The sequence below is a fragment of the Megalops cyprinoides genome, chromosome 20 (genome assembly GCF_013368585.1).
Source record: "Megalops cyprinoides isolate fMegCyp1 chromosome 20, fMegCyp1.pri, whole genome shotgun sequence".
Taxonomy (NCBI): Eukaryota; Metazoa; Chordata; class Actinopteri; order Elopiformes; family Megalopidae; genus Megalops; species Megalops cyprinoides.
The window spans coordinates 11,056,521-11,072,456 of NC_050602.1; the positions used below are offsets into that span (position 1 = coordinate 11,056,521).

Below are 15,936 nucleotides of genomic sequence, written 5' to 3' on the forward strand. Positions count from 1 at the left end.
GGAGCTTCGGTCCGGGTCTCACCTGCCAGACTGCCCCCCCCCCCCCCAAACTCCCCCCACTCGTCTTTTCACAGTGCAGTCAGAAAGAGATCCGCAGAAGTCGCTGGTCTTTAAGTGCAGACATCACAGGCCCAGCTGTCAGCAAGTTTAACAATAAATGCTTCTCCACACAACACTCCCAGCCAGCCACAGAGCCAAACTGTGCGACTGACACTAAGCACTGTGGCTTTCAAAGGACACAGGGATTATAAAGTTCTCCTCTTCTTAGCCAGCGGATGAAGGAGGCTGCATGGAGAAGAGCATGTAAGCAGTCATGCGCACACACACACACACACACACACACCCACATATACACATACACATACACAGTATACATAGTGTACATAGTGTATATCTAACTAAACACACACATTCACAGATCTCACAAATTTGCACTCAGTTGGTAAAAATTTGTTTTGTGTTGAAAAGCTGAATAGGGAAAAACGAATTCAAGGATTTGCACATTTACTGGATCTCTGAGTTGTTGGAGTTAATCATTGTTGGACTACATGTCATTAGCGTGTTCCTGGATTCACTAGTAGTGTTGGGTCAAAGACCACATGTGTGTTGTCATGGAAACAGGCGGGCAGTTTTCTACACAGAATCTTTCAGCAGTAACAAGACAAATAACATACTTACTCTAAATGTAAAATGCCCAACCTGTATATGGATATTGGAAATCTATACATTGCACCAGCAAGGGAACCAATGCAAAGGTTACTTTCGTTTGTGCAAAGTAGCATTGATTTTTTTCCCGCTTTCTTCCTTGGGAAAAAATCTTCTGTTCTATTGGAACAAGTGGAAACATTCCAGTACTTATTAAAGTGGAGAAAATTAATGGAAGGAGAATACAATAATGTAATTCCAGCTGACCCAAACATGAAGATTGTTTTTTGGACGGTGGAGCCCGATAACAAGCCAACAGCAGAGTAGATTCATCTGAAACCAGCTCATTTTCTGTTCCTTCATTATCTCTTTTACATGTTGAAATTGGAGACAGAAGGAGAAACGCTTTCACTGGCAGGGATTCACATCAACATTACACTGGCCTGTAGGCTCCCACTCATTAGACACTAAGCTGGGTTATCTTGAGTCAAAGTGAAATGGGTTTAAGTTGGCCTGGTTCTGCAGCATTCTGGTTCTGCACATTTGGACAGGGGCAGTAAAATTTTCCATTTCTTTAGCACCTATTTGCTTAGGGTAGCAACAACATGTCCTGTCCTGCTTTTCCTCTTAGAAGACACATAAAGAGTGACAGGGATGGATTTGTGTCAGATCTCTGTATCCGATCAGCTTTGAGAAATGTCAGATAGCTTCCACTGAATCAGTCCAGCCTGTTACAAACAGACACTGACCTTGAGGAAAAAAAAGAAAGGAGCGTAAACTTCGAAAGAGTGAATTTCTGGTTTTTTTTTCTATCGCGCGCCACACAAAGTCAGTGTCTTAGCAACGACTTTTTTTTTTTTTCCTGCCGTGCAGCTGCAGAACGTTGCTACTTCGATTTACAACCCGAATCAACAGGCAAATCCAAGAGAGAACAAGCTAGTGCACACACCCCGGCCCCGGCAGTTCACCTCTCCTGTCCCACAGCAGCTAAGTGTCTGCCCTCTCAATAGTTAAAGCGGTGATTCAGAGGCGCTCAGCCCTCTCAGGTAATGTCAAACACGGGCAAATTAGTCTGAAATGATTCCCAGACAGACACAATAATAGAGGATCATTACAAGGCCGATTATTTTAAATTGCAGAGCGACTAAGAAAGTGTAATGTAGGCAAGGGGGGCGAGGGGTCAGAATGGAAGCACACCCAGAGCAAACAGACAGATGATTGCCGTAATAAGCGGCATTTGCAAACAACAATGCACTCACTTACACTGAAACCTCTGCTAAAATGCATTTTAAAAGTAGCACTTAAACCACCATTTCTTCTTTTATGCTGGAGAAGGGTCTCCTTCTCAATATATCAAAGAGTGGAAAAAAAACAGAAAACTCTAGTGGGGTCTCATGCTTTCAAACGGAAGACCTTGCCAAACATGCAGCAGAGTGTCTCCTATATTTCACTGCAATATCATTTCCTTACCAGCAGGGCAGCAGCGTTAACACACGTAGCAGAAAAATTTGGAGCAGGGGGAGTCAGGAAGTAGTCATTGCAGGAGCTTTCAGTGCTTTAATGAATTTCATACAGCTGGGAATAAGCTCTGTAATCCCCTGGAGAATAGTCATGTACTAGTAGAGGTTTACGACTCTTTCTCAGGAATGTAGTATAATTATTTCCTTTGTAACATTCTCAAAAGGGAGAACTTGATGACTGGCATTCCCAATGGAATATAACATAATCCAATGTCATAAAATGCTCTGCATAAGAGTGTAGCAGGGGTGACTGGGTTGACATTTGAAATGAATTGTACCCCCCTTCCCCTCCCCCGCCCTTCAGTAATGACACGCTGACTGTCAGCAGGAAGCAGAAGTGACATCACTAAAATTATGGTAACATGAGCCAGTGATCATTCTTTCTGCAACAGGACCTTTTTACCAACTGCTCCTTCAGCGTGACCTTTGCAGCAATGACAGATGTGACATGACATTCTTCATGACATTCCAAAAGAAAAATATATAAATTTCATAACTCCTACATCCATATAACAAGTCAGTGCCTCACTGATAAAAGCTGCAATTTGGCACCGTAATTCACAGGGGCACTTGACTTGGTATCAGTGAGGAAGCCCACACACGTACAAACAAAATAAGACGAGAAACTTATAATTAGGCTTCATTAGGGGTCCCAAGTGGTTCAGCCAGTAAGGCGTTCATTTCACCACAGGCTGATCCCTATGGTTAGCATTCAAAACCGGCTGTGTTATTTGCCAACAATGACTGGAATGAGATGAACCTAGTATATACAACTGGCAATTCAAAAACAGGCTTCATTAGACTGCACAAAATAGCATCCTTGAAGAGAAGGAGGAGAAACAGGAATAAACCCTTTACTTGCTAATGTCTAAAACTCTCTGCAGCGTTTTTGGTTCCCCTGGCCTCGTGGCTGCAATCTCCATCCTGACTCTAGGGGGATAGGGGTTCAGAAGCACAGACTATCAATATGATGCCCGTTGCTTCTCTGCCTGGTGCTCAGTACTGAATTAAAGATGGCCAGGGGGTAAGTGCCCTGCGATAGATTTCTTTGCCCCACAGAGAGAGCGGAATAAACCATGAGTCGTCCGGCTGTAACACAGCTTACTTATATCACCACGGCATAATCCTCCACAACACAAGGCAGCCGTCACGGGTTACATCCCTGGGCGAGCTCTCAGAGCTCTCCGAACCTCTAACTGGCGGTTATCATGGCGTCCTGTTTGGTTCGGGGGCACTTACTTCATCAACAAGTTTCACGCCTCTGAAACCAGAACAGGCTCTGCTCATACACTGCCCCCCCTCCCCACAAGGCACAAGCTCCCAACGTTCAGTTCCCCCTACCTCAGCGTCACGTGACCCCAGTGTTCTGTTTCTGTCAGCGTTGTTATTTACTGACGGGAACAGGCATAGCGGCACAGGGGTGTGAATCACCAGCGGTGTGACGGATCGGAGCACGTGCTGCGCTGCGCCGGGAGCCGCGCGAGGCGGGCACCACACCCACACCCGAAACCATAAAACATTTCCGCGCTCTCCGCCACTTATTCCGTCAAGGGACAGGCAGCAATAATGACCAGCGAGCCAGCCGCATACCGGCAGAACAATCAAAACTCTCCCCTGCTTTCACAGGTCTGTTCGTGACATATACAAAAAAAAAAGAACAAGCAAGCAGATCCCGATCCAGAGGCGCAGTTATTACGTGGATGTAATACAGACCCCTGGAGATCTTCCATTAGAGGAAATCGCACTGCTACGGGAAAGCAATTCTCGCAGCTCCAGGAAAAAACTCATTTGCACAGTAAGTTCCGACAGTAAATGCAGAAAGCTCTTAATGGTGTGACCGGAAACGACAGGAAGGGGGGTTGGTGAATAAGACGCGACTTTTGATGGTTCAGGTTTGGGATCCCCAGGAAGTAGCCCCCTAGCGGGAGAAGGCATTGGAGCTCCACTCAGATGCACTGCCCCACAGGTGTCCCTTTAATAGGGCCCCCAGCAGGAGTAACAGGGCGTCAGAGAGAAAGGAGGACATCATGGCGCTGATGAAAATGAGAATTAAGTGGATACAAGAGAGTTGACTGGTGCCTACGCAGTTCCTGCACCAATAGGTAGGGGGCAGTGTTGGGGCACTAAAATGCTCTCTGAAGAAAATAGAGGCAGGATCCAATTGGTTCCTGCTCATCTCATGCATGTACATAGCAGCTTTTTGGGCGGGTGTAGCAGGGCATCTGCAGGCTCAGTGCTGCCCCCTGCGTTTCAGTGGCTGACACAAAGCACACAGAGACAGATGTTGAGGCCAAGACCCCTGGCCAGAATGCCCCAATAATTAGTACTCATGGGTAACTTTCTGCCTACCTAGCTGCCGACCTGCCGATCCGTTCTCTCTCTCTCACGCACACAAACAGATTTGCAGAAGCACACTACCATTGAAACACCCCCAACTCAGACATATACACTGACCCACACTTACACACAGATGCAGATGAACATATGCACACACACAAAAGTGAACAAACACAGAAAGACATACGTGCACACACAGACATATATACATACACATACCTGGGCATGCACAATTACACTCCCCCATCCAACACACACTTGTACACAAAGGCTAAGAATATAATAATGGCCTGTGCATTATTGATTCCATGTTCAACGGAAAGGGCTGGTGCAGAAGGCTCTAGCCTTCACACAGAGGAACCATATGTACTAGCCATGAGGCTACATATCCAGCATTACAGAAGTACCAGATGTAGCACTGCACAAAATCACAGAGGCAGACCGCAAGGCCACCAGCAGGCCTGCCACACACAGCAGTGCACCCTTCATTGGCATGCTGTCCTAAGAGGAGAAAAACACACAGTCTGTTCCCAAATCCATTTAAAGATCCTCTGCTGTAGCCAGCTTGCCCTGTGCACTTAATGATGGAAGTAAAGAGCTAATGACTCACGACCTTCCTATTAAGTTCACTGCAGACAGCACTGTCTCTGGGCTTCAGTGGCGATCTGGTAAATTCACATTAACACTGTGCATCTGTGCTGGAGTCTGCTGCCTCACAAACACACACATTTGTGCACAACATACACACACACATACACAGACTCTCTCCCTGCCACACATACAATTCACGCACACACACTTGTTGACTCTCTCCTACATATTTGTGCACTACACACACACACACACACACACACACAAACAGCCCACACAGCCACATAACCATAACCACTTGCCCACACAGCCACACAACTTCAAAACCAATAAACAACAGCAAAGAGGTGTCCACAAAGCTATACTACATGACTACAATTATGCTACGGCTATGGAAACTTGATGTAAGGGAAATGCAAGCAGCTGAGTGAACAAGAACCCCTGACTACAGTGTCAACAGCAGAACATGCACAGCAAAGGGGTGATGTATGATGTAAGGCACAGTGTATCAGGATCAGGGGGCAGAGGGGCCTTATATCAAAGAGACATGAATGAGTAAGGACCCCCATCCGACATAACTCACGCAAACCCACGATGTCTCTCGGGCCCCAGAGGATTCATGGGAGATTTCGCCCTACTGCGCTCCAGAAGAGAAAATATCGTCCACCCGAATCGTGGGTGTCGCCGCCCACGGCATAAAGCTCGCTTTGTCAGATTCCCGGATTGCTTTTCAAAACGCTGGATGGATTTTTTTGTTTTTTTTTTTGCTTTTTGTCCCCTGTAAACAAGAAGCAATAAGTCCACCCCGCCCCACTGCGACAGCACCGCCCAGGGCAGCACCCTTCCCATTACTCCGTCAAACCAGAGCGCGGCCAGAGAGGAAAAAGAAAAGAAAAAATGATAATAAACCTAAAAATTAGGCTTTTAACTCAGACGGGGCTTCTGAACGTTACTGGTGATTCCGCTGAAAAAGCCGTGTAAGAAATATGGAAATGGCCTGATGAAAGCAGACACTTTTTAACAGATCCATTTAAACTCAACCGAGTGTGTCACTGCAGGGCAGAGGGGAAAATTATGCCGGAGTGAGGAACGCATCATGAAAATTAATACTCCATTCAGGGGGACAAGCTTTTATTCTTTTTCCCCTGCTGTTAAAAGTTCTCACCCCGAGCGCCAGGCCCACTTCAGTGGGTTAGGCAATATCACTCACAGCACGCCTTCAGAACTCCTTTACATTATTTTTGAAACGCACTAGAAAGGCAACACTTCCTCTCCGCCGTCTTTCCTTTCTCCCTTTCTGTTGTTTCATTCTGCTACGCTTTTGTTCCAATTCAAGTTTTTTTATTTTCCCTGTGGCAGCTGTTGCCAGCATCATACGCTATTAATTTTGCAGCAAGTAAGCAGTTTACATTCACATCATGGCACAGACGAGTTGATGTTTTTCTGTGTGGGTAATCATGTTAAAGTCCCAAACTGCTATTCCCTTTCTCGTGGCAATAGGTAAAATGCTATCTGAACACTCACATTACATGCACATGCGTATTCATACTATGACAAAGACATATTAACACACGCATATACGCACAAACACACACACGCAGATACAAACACACTGATCAACACCCGCATTCCCACACATGAACATTGACGCACACAGGTGCACACTCACACACACACACACACACACACGCACACACAGTCTCACACACACACACACACACACGCATACACACTTCCTGTAAGAATTTTGCTCTTCACTAGTTCTAATGTAAATGAGTGTGCATTTAGGTTGTGATTACAGACCATTTGTAAGACTCCTATTTTCACAGTTTGAAAGTAAACGCAGCAAGAGAAAGAGAGAGAGAGCAGAAGAGAGCGGGGGAGAAGGAACAGGAGAAAGAGAGAGAGACGGAGGTCTCTATAAATGAAAAAGGGGTAAGAAAGAAAGAAGGAAGGACAGAAAATTGAGGCAAAGGGGAAGAAAGACAGAGATGGAAACAGAGGTTAGAGAGTTACACAAAGCCTCTCCTGAGAGGTGGATGAGAGCAGTGCAGCTGTTGGAGTCTTCAGAACACACCTGCAGTCTGTGCAATCACCTTCAGCGTCCCTTTTACAGGTGCGACCGGAAATGAGGGGGGTTTACATAACACTGCTTTATTTTTTATCAAAACCGAATCATCACCATAAATCTGAATACATCAATGATGAGAGCTCCAGTAATGAAAGTCGGACAGTCCTGGGTGTGAAAACATTTTAAAGCGACTAGTATCATTTCGCATGGGCGACTAACTCCCTGTTGCAACCTAACCCCTGACCGCGCACAGCGCATGAGACGAAAGCGAAATGGCCGTTTTACAACGGGAAAGAACGGGAGATCTAATTATATCTGAACAGTTGCGGCCGGCATCCCGACTGCAGACGGCCAGTGCAGCTAAATTCAGTGTCCCTGCTGGAAGCTGAAAAATGTTGTTTTCTCAACTCAGTGGGGAAAAAATAGACAATTCTTAGAGACATCTTCCAGAGAGACTTGCTGTTTTGCAAATTCTGTAACCCATTTATACAGCTGGATTTTTTCTGGAACAACTGTGATGAAGTTAGTTGCAAAGTTCAAATCTTACACCAAAACAAACATGGAACATTTCAGGGCCATTTCAGGCCCACAGCAGGCAGAGTTTGGAAAACCCAAAAAGATGCGAAGCGAGCGATTGGCCATTACCGTAATAACCAGTCCCCGCATATTCACCTTCTCTCCAGATGGGCGAAGCACTGAGGTACAGCTTTGGCTGCTTTCCTCTTTAACTTCTTCCTCCCCTGTCTCCACCATCCTCTCCAGCCATACTTTATGGGGAGGTCAGGTACGCCCTGTCCCTTCCCCCTTGGGAGACTGTCAGCTTTTCCCTCTATTATATGGACTTCTGTGGTAACAACAATCTCTCGTGTTGCTGCGCTAGTTAACGGATGTTCTGTATGTGGCCACACCTCTTTATGAATATACAGCGAATCACGACCCATTTAGCTTCATCAGTGGTGGAGATAGAATTTTCAAAGTTAAGAACACTGGAACATCTGTTCAATAAATAGTATATCTGTGCCTTCAGGCAGATCTGCTGTGTATGAGTGCATTTCTCTGCAGCAGAGTGGGCCAGGACCCCCATGAGGAATTAAATTATCTATACATGCCATTTGTTACTGCTCATGTCTAACTGCCTGTACAACTGTTGCTGTATATTGTTTTTTTGACATCCTGTACAATTCCGAATACATAAAAGTTCATGACTCAACTCATCTCAAAGACAGCGGTTATTTTTGAACTACAAGTCCCACAATGCACCACATGGGGGCCAACCCTGAATGCAGGAGACGCACGACCCCCAACGACATCATCTGACGAATTCATAGGTGCCTGATGAGTCACCAGAGGCTGCTACTGAGCAGTTCAGTCAGGGGACACTGGTCAATGTAACCCAGCCGGCCACAGCGGCAAGAAGCCAATTGTGTTCCACTCCCGCGGACTCCCGGTCACTGCTGGTTAATAACAAAGCCAAGCATTGAACTCAGGTCTGGGCTGGAGGTCTGAGTCTGCAGTTGTTTATTCAACATATTTTGATAATATCTGTTTCTCAAAAAAAAACAGTGATGATTTTAATGAACTGCCTGTTAAAATCAGTCAACCACCAGCCACTCTTAAACTGTATGCTACAGAATATGAAATTAATCAAATTTGTTCAATGGTTAATTTGTTAATTGTTGATTTGTTCAATGGGCTGTAATGATTATAACTTAACAAAAACACTTTCACCTGTAACGTTCCATTAAAATAAACATATTTTGAAGTAACAAAATCCTAAGAACCTATACTTTTTATGCACAGTAAATTCTGTGTCCTCCTGCTCAGTGCTACTCATTTGATTTTAGAATTAAATATTAGCTGTGCTTGGTAAGCTATAATGTGACCTACACGTTTTATGTACACAAATATGGTGCAATCTGTATTGCTGTCATGTATGACTCCAAGTCTCTGCCTCTGCTGGTTAGCAACATTCTGGAAAGCAAGATTTCAGTGATTTTTTTTTTCAAAATTGACAGACTATTTCCCAATTTCCTCTTCAAGCAGACCTCTTGAGATATGCTCCAGAAAACAACAAATCACTGGCAGCTCTTAACCACAGGGGGCAGTACTTCAACTTTCCCCGACCAGATAGATCATATCCCATCCTAAACAGAGCACTCACAGACACAAACACATACTCACACACACTCACACAGGCATACACAAACAGACAAGCACAAGCACAAATACATAATGTACACACACACACACACACAGGCATGCATACATAATGTGTACATGAAGATGAAGACCCACACATGAACAGACACATGCACACTTGCACAAATACACACACACACACACACACACACACACCACACAAACACCACAAAGCCTCTTCTCTATCTTTCACCACTGGCAAAACAGTTGTCAGCAAAATCAGCTCCTTGCGCTGCCAATTAGTGCAAAAATTCAAGGACGGCGTAGCAGAGACCCCTCTCACTCCCCCAACGGGCGGCCGGTGAGCTTTAATTGAGTATAAGGCGGAGAGACAGCAGACTCCGCTCCGCAGCCTGGCTGAGAGAGCACAGGCCGCGGTCGCCCTGCGCTGGAACCAAGCCCAGCCCGGCGCAGCGGCCCTTGCACGGCTGGACAGGCGGCTACAGCACACTGGGTCACACCCCCCCCCCCCTTACCCTCTCCACCCCGCCACCCCGGGTCCGTCTGCGTGGCAGAAACACCACCACTGCGGTGTGCGAAAGCAGTCCGAGAGAAGAAGGCTCTGTGTGTGCCGGGTGTGAGGTCAGCACACTGACAGTAAGTGACGGCTGGCGGGCTCGAAACAGATGGGGTAGATATCTTAGCTTTAATCTGATCATTGATTTTTGTTTGCTTTGCTTGAGTAACAAGCGTTCCAACTGTGTGAATAGCCCTTGCTCATTGGCAGGTCGTTACCCTTTCTCCTGCTTGCAACTGGTGTGGTAGCGTCATTTTTGCTCATGTTATACGAGAGAGTTCGGATGATACAACAGAGTACAATTTAGTAGCATCAGTTTAATCATGACAAATCAATACAAACAGACGACCAAAACCTTTTCGAAAATCAGTCAATTTTCATTAGTGTTTAAGATGCAGTCTAACAGTCTTAAATGGCAGATTATTTGATATTTTTGTCAATAATCCCAGATTGTAGACATGGAGAAAGGAGACCATAACCATCTGTGTGGTCAAATAAACTTTGAATAAGAGAGGCTACCGACACTGCTGATTGGAACGGTTTGGAACAATTATTTGCCTGATTGTTAATCAAGCAAGACTAATGGCTTGACAGAAATGGTGACTTTGAGGGTAAGAATCTCTGCGCCTTCTATTCTGAGATCATTTGGAGTGCGGAGCTAACAGAGTGGCTGTTTCCCCCCCCCCCCACAGTGTACATCAGCTTCTCCTGCCCTCTCCACGGCTCACACTGGCACTTGCGATGCGAGCCGGTTAATTAACGTTGCATGGCCTGACTCCAGCAAACACTCACTCTCTGGACACAAAGGCAGAGATGCCGGGAGGGGGGTTAAATTGGTCCTCATCGCTCGGATTTTCTTCCCCGTGCCATCTGCTCCCAACACGACGTCAGCGGAACGAAAAGAGCCACGTTTCCTAGACGCCGGTTTTTACGCGTCGCGGCGCTCGGAGGCCTGAGTTATGTTAGCTGTTCCGTTCTCGCACGGCGGATTTATGCACCACTTTGACAACCAAACTCTTTTCTGAAACAGTCAGCATAAATCTGCCACTGATTTTTTTTCTCCTTACCCTTTTATTTGGAGACGCTGCCTTTTTCTTTCTCTCTCCCCCTTTCCCTGGCTGCCTCATTTTTTCCCCTCCCTCTCCTTAGATTGCTTGAGGTTTTTAGCAAGAGCAGGGTATACAATACAGTATCAAAGGCGCAGAGAGGTCTCCAGGGACTCGCCAATGTTATGGTGAATCAGATCCCCACACACACATACAGACAAAAGCCTTCCACATTCATTATCGCGGCCCGCTACTGCCCGGCTACCACATAATAGCATCCCAGCGAAGTTGCCACAAGGTCACGGTAACAATGCAAGAACAGCACAACTGGTTAGCCTACCTGCAGTACATCGCACTTACTCCTAATGGGGACACCTTATTTCACACGTGAGCCCAGAACTGATCGATTCGCGAAAGTCGGCCACTGCGCCAACCTGTGCCAGGGTCCCAGGATCCCATTCTGCCAGGGTAGTTGGCAGCAGTAGCCACTGTTTTGACTAAGTGAAGAGAGCAGCACGTAATCACCTTCTCTCAACACAATGATCTGCATCAGTCCCTCCTGCACCCTCTTCTGTAGTGAAAAATCAAACAGCAGAATACATTTATAGAGGGCAATGAGTATCATTCTGCTGCCTAATGCAACAGACCTGCATATTCATGTAATAAGTTGGGACACTGAATTTATTTCTGTTTATTAGAATGCATTGATGTGTTTAATACGTATGCGCACCTTTGAATTAAAAATGGGATTGGGCTAAGCAGCAGTTTATTACAAATGTATCAATACAGGGTAAAATATTCAATTCTGACTCTAAGGAATATGTTTTGATATATGTCAAAATGTACAACGTAAATTATATACTGTATGAATTAATGTCACTCCCATTGTAAATTTATGCACATATGGGAGCATGCCCTCCATATTTATTTACAACCCTGACTAAATAAGAACAATAAAAGGAACAGAAGAAAAAATCTATGTACTGGATAATTTTTTGCTTAACCTTTTTATGTTATCCTTAATGGCATTGCACAGGACAAAGTCATATTGATCAAAAATAATAGATTTTATTCCAAGAAACACAGGGGTCACATGAATTCACATCCCTGTTAATTTCCACTTTCTAAATCCTCTCCCTGAACTGGATTACACTGACACCACCTCCTGTTGTGTTTTATGTGGGTCTAGCATTCCTGAGTGACACTGTTAACCACTCCACAGGCAGAGCTGCTCTAGGTCCTTCAGATCTTTTGGTTTTCACCCCAGAACAACTTTTTTTTTTTTTTTACATTTGAACCACAAATGCTCTATTGGATTGAAGTTTGGTGAACGTCATGATCATCTGAAATCCATTCCAATTGTCAATCAGACATATTTTGGTGAATTGAAGTTGTCTCCTTCAAGCAAAAGGCTTCTTCCTTGCAACACAGGCACAGACACAGGCAACATTTATCCAACTTGTCTTTGGAATTACAGCCGCCTCCCTAATCATATACCTCACATTGCGGCAATACAGACATGTATCCTCTTCCTGACAGGGTTGCAACCTTAAATTTCTTAATAATGGACACTACAGTGGAAAATGGTTGATTCAGGTTTTTGTGAGTGTTTCTGGGTTTTTCTGAGGTTTTTGTGAGTAAATCCATTTTCCAACCTGTGGAAGTGAATGACCTCCATGACCCTACCCATGATGCATGCCACTGATTAATCTCTTCTATGTCTCACATCCTTACATACCACATGGAAACAGGAAGCTTTTGGATGCCTTTATATAAAAAAAAAGTTCAAGAAGCTTCCACTGAACTTACAATAAATAGAATTTTGTTGTAGTTGTACATTTCGTTTTAAAGATTAGTTAAGGTTTTGAATAAAAGTGACCCTCTTGTTTTCTGGATTAAAATTCATTACTTGTGAACAATCTAATTTAGCTCTGTGCAAATTTAAAGTGCAAGATTTTAAACATACTTTAAGCACAAAAATGTCCAATATGGACATTTATATACTCAATGTACTCAACAAAATATGCTTAGTGATAACATCATATATAAGTCTGAACACATGCAGAATATGTTGGCATGTATTCAAATAATCTTTATATTTTATATTAAGATATATTTTATATTTTCTGTTGGGATGGTTGAAGGTCTCAAGTAAAGCTGAACTCTAACTTAAATTAAGAGGCACGAGCACACATACGCTTGCCTTCTGTAATTGCGGGTCTGTAATTGCTCTAGTACTATAGTTATGCTACAGTATAAGTTATACGCCCTGCACCCTCAACCTTTACCACAAGGGAAACTGTTTTTACCCAGTAGGCTATGAATCCGAGAACTGACTTTTAAGAATAAAATATCGGTGGACTATGACCACTGAGGATTTGGTTGTGTTGTATGTGCTACTTTTTTATAATCACCATATGACCCACGTCTGCCCTTGTTTGCTCTAATTTGTATAAACAATCTGTATACGAAATTAATACCAAGAAAGAACAGACATTGGAGAAAGAACTGGCAAGACTGATTAATACTCTCAGGAGCCTCGTGTGACTTGATTATGATTTGGCAGTTGTTGGATTTCCTTTAACCACGCCGTTCTTGATGATTTTGTTTACTTTTAAGCGGGCATGATACCCCGCTGTTCTGCGACCGCACTGACGTTTCAGCGAGGAAGGCGCTCGCCCTCCTCGGCAAGGTTAACAGTCGCACAACCGTGCTTCTTCTTTTTTTTAATTCTAAATTCACACAGAAGAAAACGCCGGTGCAGCACTTTGCATTGCAAGCAGGTTGCAATTTGCTTGTCATATTTCCAGCAACGGTTTTGGGATCTTATTTGACGTTGACCAGTTACACCGCTTGCCTCGTGACAGAGTGCGCAGTGCCGACACCTCGTTATCGCCAGCGCCGAAGTTGATGAAGGGCAGGTATTTAGATGAATTATTCAGATCGTCCACGTCAAACGTGTAACTAAAAGCGAAAACGAAAACATCAGTTTCACTCAAAGCCCCCTGTCTTTCCCGGTTTAGAGGAGCGTAAAATATTAATGAACACCTGAATCCCACAGCTCAGCCGCACGAGACTCATTTTCTCTCCGGCTCCACGAGATCAAGGTAACGGTTTTCTCTCCCACTCCAAAAACACCGGCGCACGGTTTTCTCTAGCCCTTAACGAGACCCATGTAGCATCATTTTTTCAGTGGGCTGCACCCCGGCAATAGCAAAGACGGCGCGGCTACATATGTAACTATAACGCTTTCTGTGCAACGCATACAAACAAAAAGCGGAAAACTTCTCCCCAGCTAAGACTGGATTTTGCCTTTGAGAGATCACTGCGGAGAAAGCCTGCCAGATAGCCTTCTCTCCACAAGTCTATAGTGCAAAAAAAAATCTATACAGCATCCCATAAAAGCTCGACGAGCACTTTCTCCTTGTCAACATGTCTAATTGAAGTCAATTGCACAGACTTAATGTCTGTGTTCAGGCGCAGAACGGATACTCAGACACCACCACCCCTAGTCCCGTCACACCTTTTCCAAGTAAGCAACTCATAAGATGCCCATGTCCTCTCGATACTACTGTAGCTACGAACAGTTAGCTCTCCTGTACTCACCTTTCCCGGCGAGGACACGGCACCGTCCCAATGCCACCAAAATAAGCACCACGGATATTTTTAGCATCTTCACGAATTTAGAGAGACCGGATTCAAGCAGAGCACGATGACCTCTCTCTCTCCTTTTTATCTCTCTCTTTCTGCCTCTCCCTCTCTCTCTTTCGCAGGTTCGCAGCGTGTATAAGTTGTGCACAGAACGGAAAACTCGAAGCGAAAAGAGGAACGGGGACAGTCGGACGCGCTCAGTGTGTGAGAGCAGGGCAGTGGGCAACGCGGTGCAGATCGCATCTGCTGGGTATGACTCTCTGGGATCTGGTAGGACTGGAGCGCAGAATAGCGCACCCCGGGACCAGGCTGTTACGTCACTGGATGTGGAGCCATTAATATTAATCTGAAGTGCCAGCGGTTTTTTTATTTGTTTTTTTTTTATTATTCTGCTATCAATCCTTTTCTCGATGTCTGATGATTCATATAAATTGAAGGGGATTGCTAAGTATAGATAGGATACTATATTTACATGGGTGTGGTGATGGGCTTGATGTGATGTTAGGGATCTTTCCTTGATTTGTCAAAACATTGTATTAGTAGTCATAGAACTAGTGTCTGTATTGTGGTAACACATTTATAAGATATTGTAAGTTGATGATGCATACGAGAAATTAGAGTAATGGAGAGTTCAGCACATTGATCCCACTACAGTTTAAATGCTGTTCAGCATGTGTGCTGTGCGATTTACGGTACATGCTGTGCCATTTATGGTACATTTATGTTTCTGTCCCTGTCACCATGATGACACGTCACATTAAGTCCAAATGGGCTCCTCAGTAAAGGCACACGTAATTGCACACCCTGAATGTAATCTCTGACCCTAATCCCGACCGTTTTACATCAAGCAGTGATACTCTACGCTGTCAGTCACCTCAGTTTCATCCATGACACCAGTCACTTCTGCATTTCAGCCTCCTCTCTCCAGGTCATGGCCGCGAGTGTGGAAAATAAATTAAGCATGTACATTTTCAGTTATTTTACAGGGGAATTCATAATGCATCTGTAACACCAAAACATTATGGCCTATGGAGAATATCCCCTTAGTCTTATTAAGTGAAAGCAGCGAAATTTTTTAATTACACTTCTTCAAAGGTTTCCTCCGCCAGAGAAGATTCGTTACTGTTGTGATGATCCATGTTTTCTGCAATTTGCAAATGAACCACCTTTGTTATAGCTGGGGGGCATGTTTTCATATTGTGGAAAATTCCACCTGGAGTGTTGTTTTCCTTAACCTGCCCAGAGTCCCAGAGGTATTGCCTCATGTGTGTAAGCACCTGTGCCCAGGACTCTGAGGCAAGCAGCAACACTAATTGCGTGATGTTATTTATTGACACAATAATAGTGAAGTGCTTGCTG

General features: G+C 44.6%; 1 protein-coding gene across 1 annotated transcript in view; it reads right to left on the reverse strand.

Annotated features, from left to right (window-relative positions):
* The window catches only part of LOC118795954 (calsyntenin-2-like), a 132,153-nt gene extending 117,335 nt beyond the window's left edge, over window positions 1-14,818 (reverse strand). Inside the window, exon 1 of the mRNA XM_036554777.1 lies at window positions 14,533-14,818. Coding sequence (XP_036410670.1) covers window positions 14,533-14,599 — 67 coding nt within the window. The 5' untranslated portion in view covers window positions 14,600-14,818. The remainder of the gene's footprint in view (window positions 1-14,532) is intronic.
* Window positions 14,819-15,936: the final 1,118 nt, after the last annotated feature.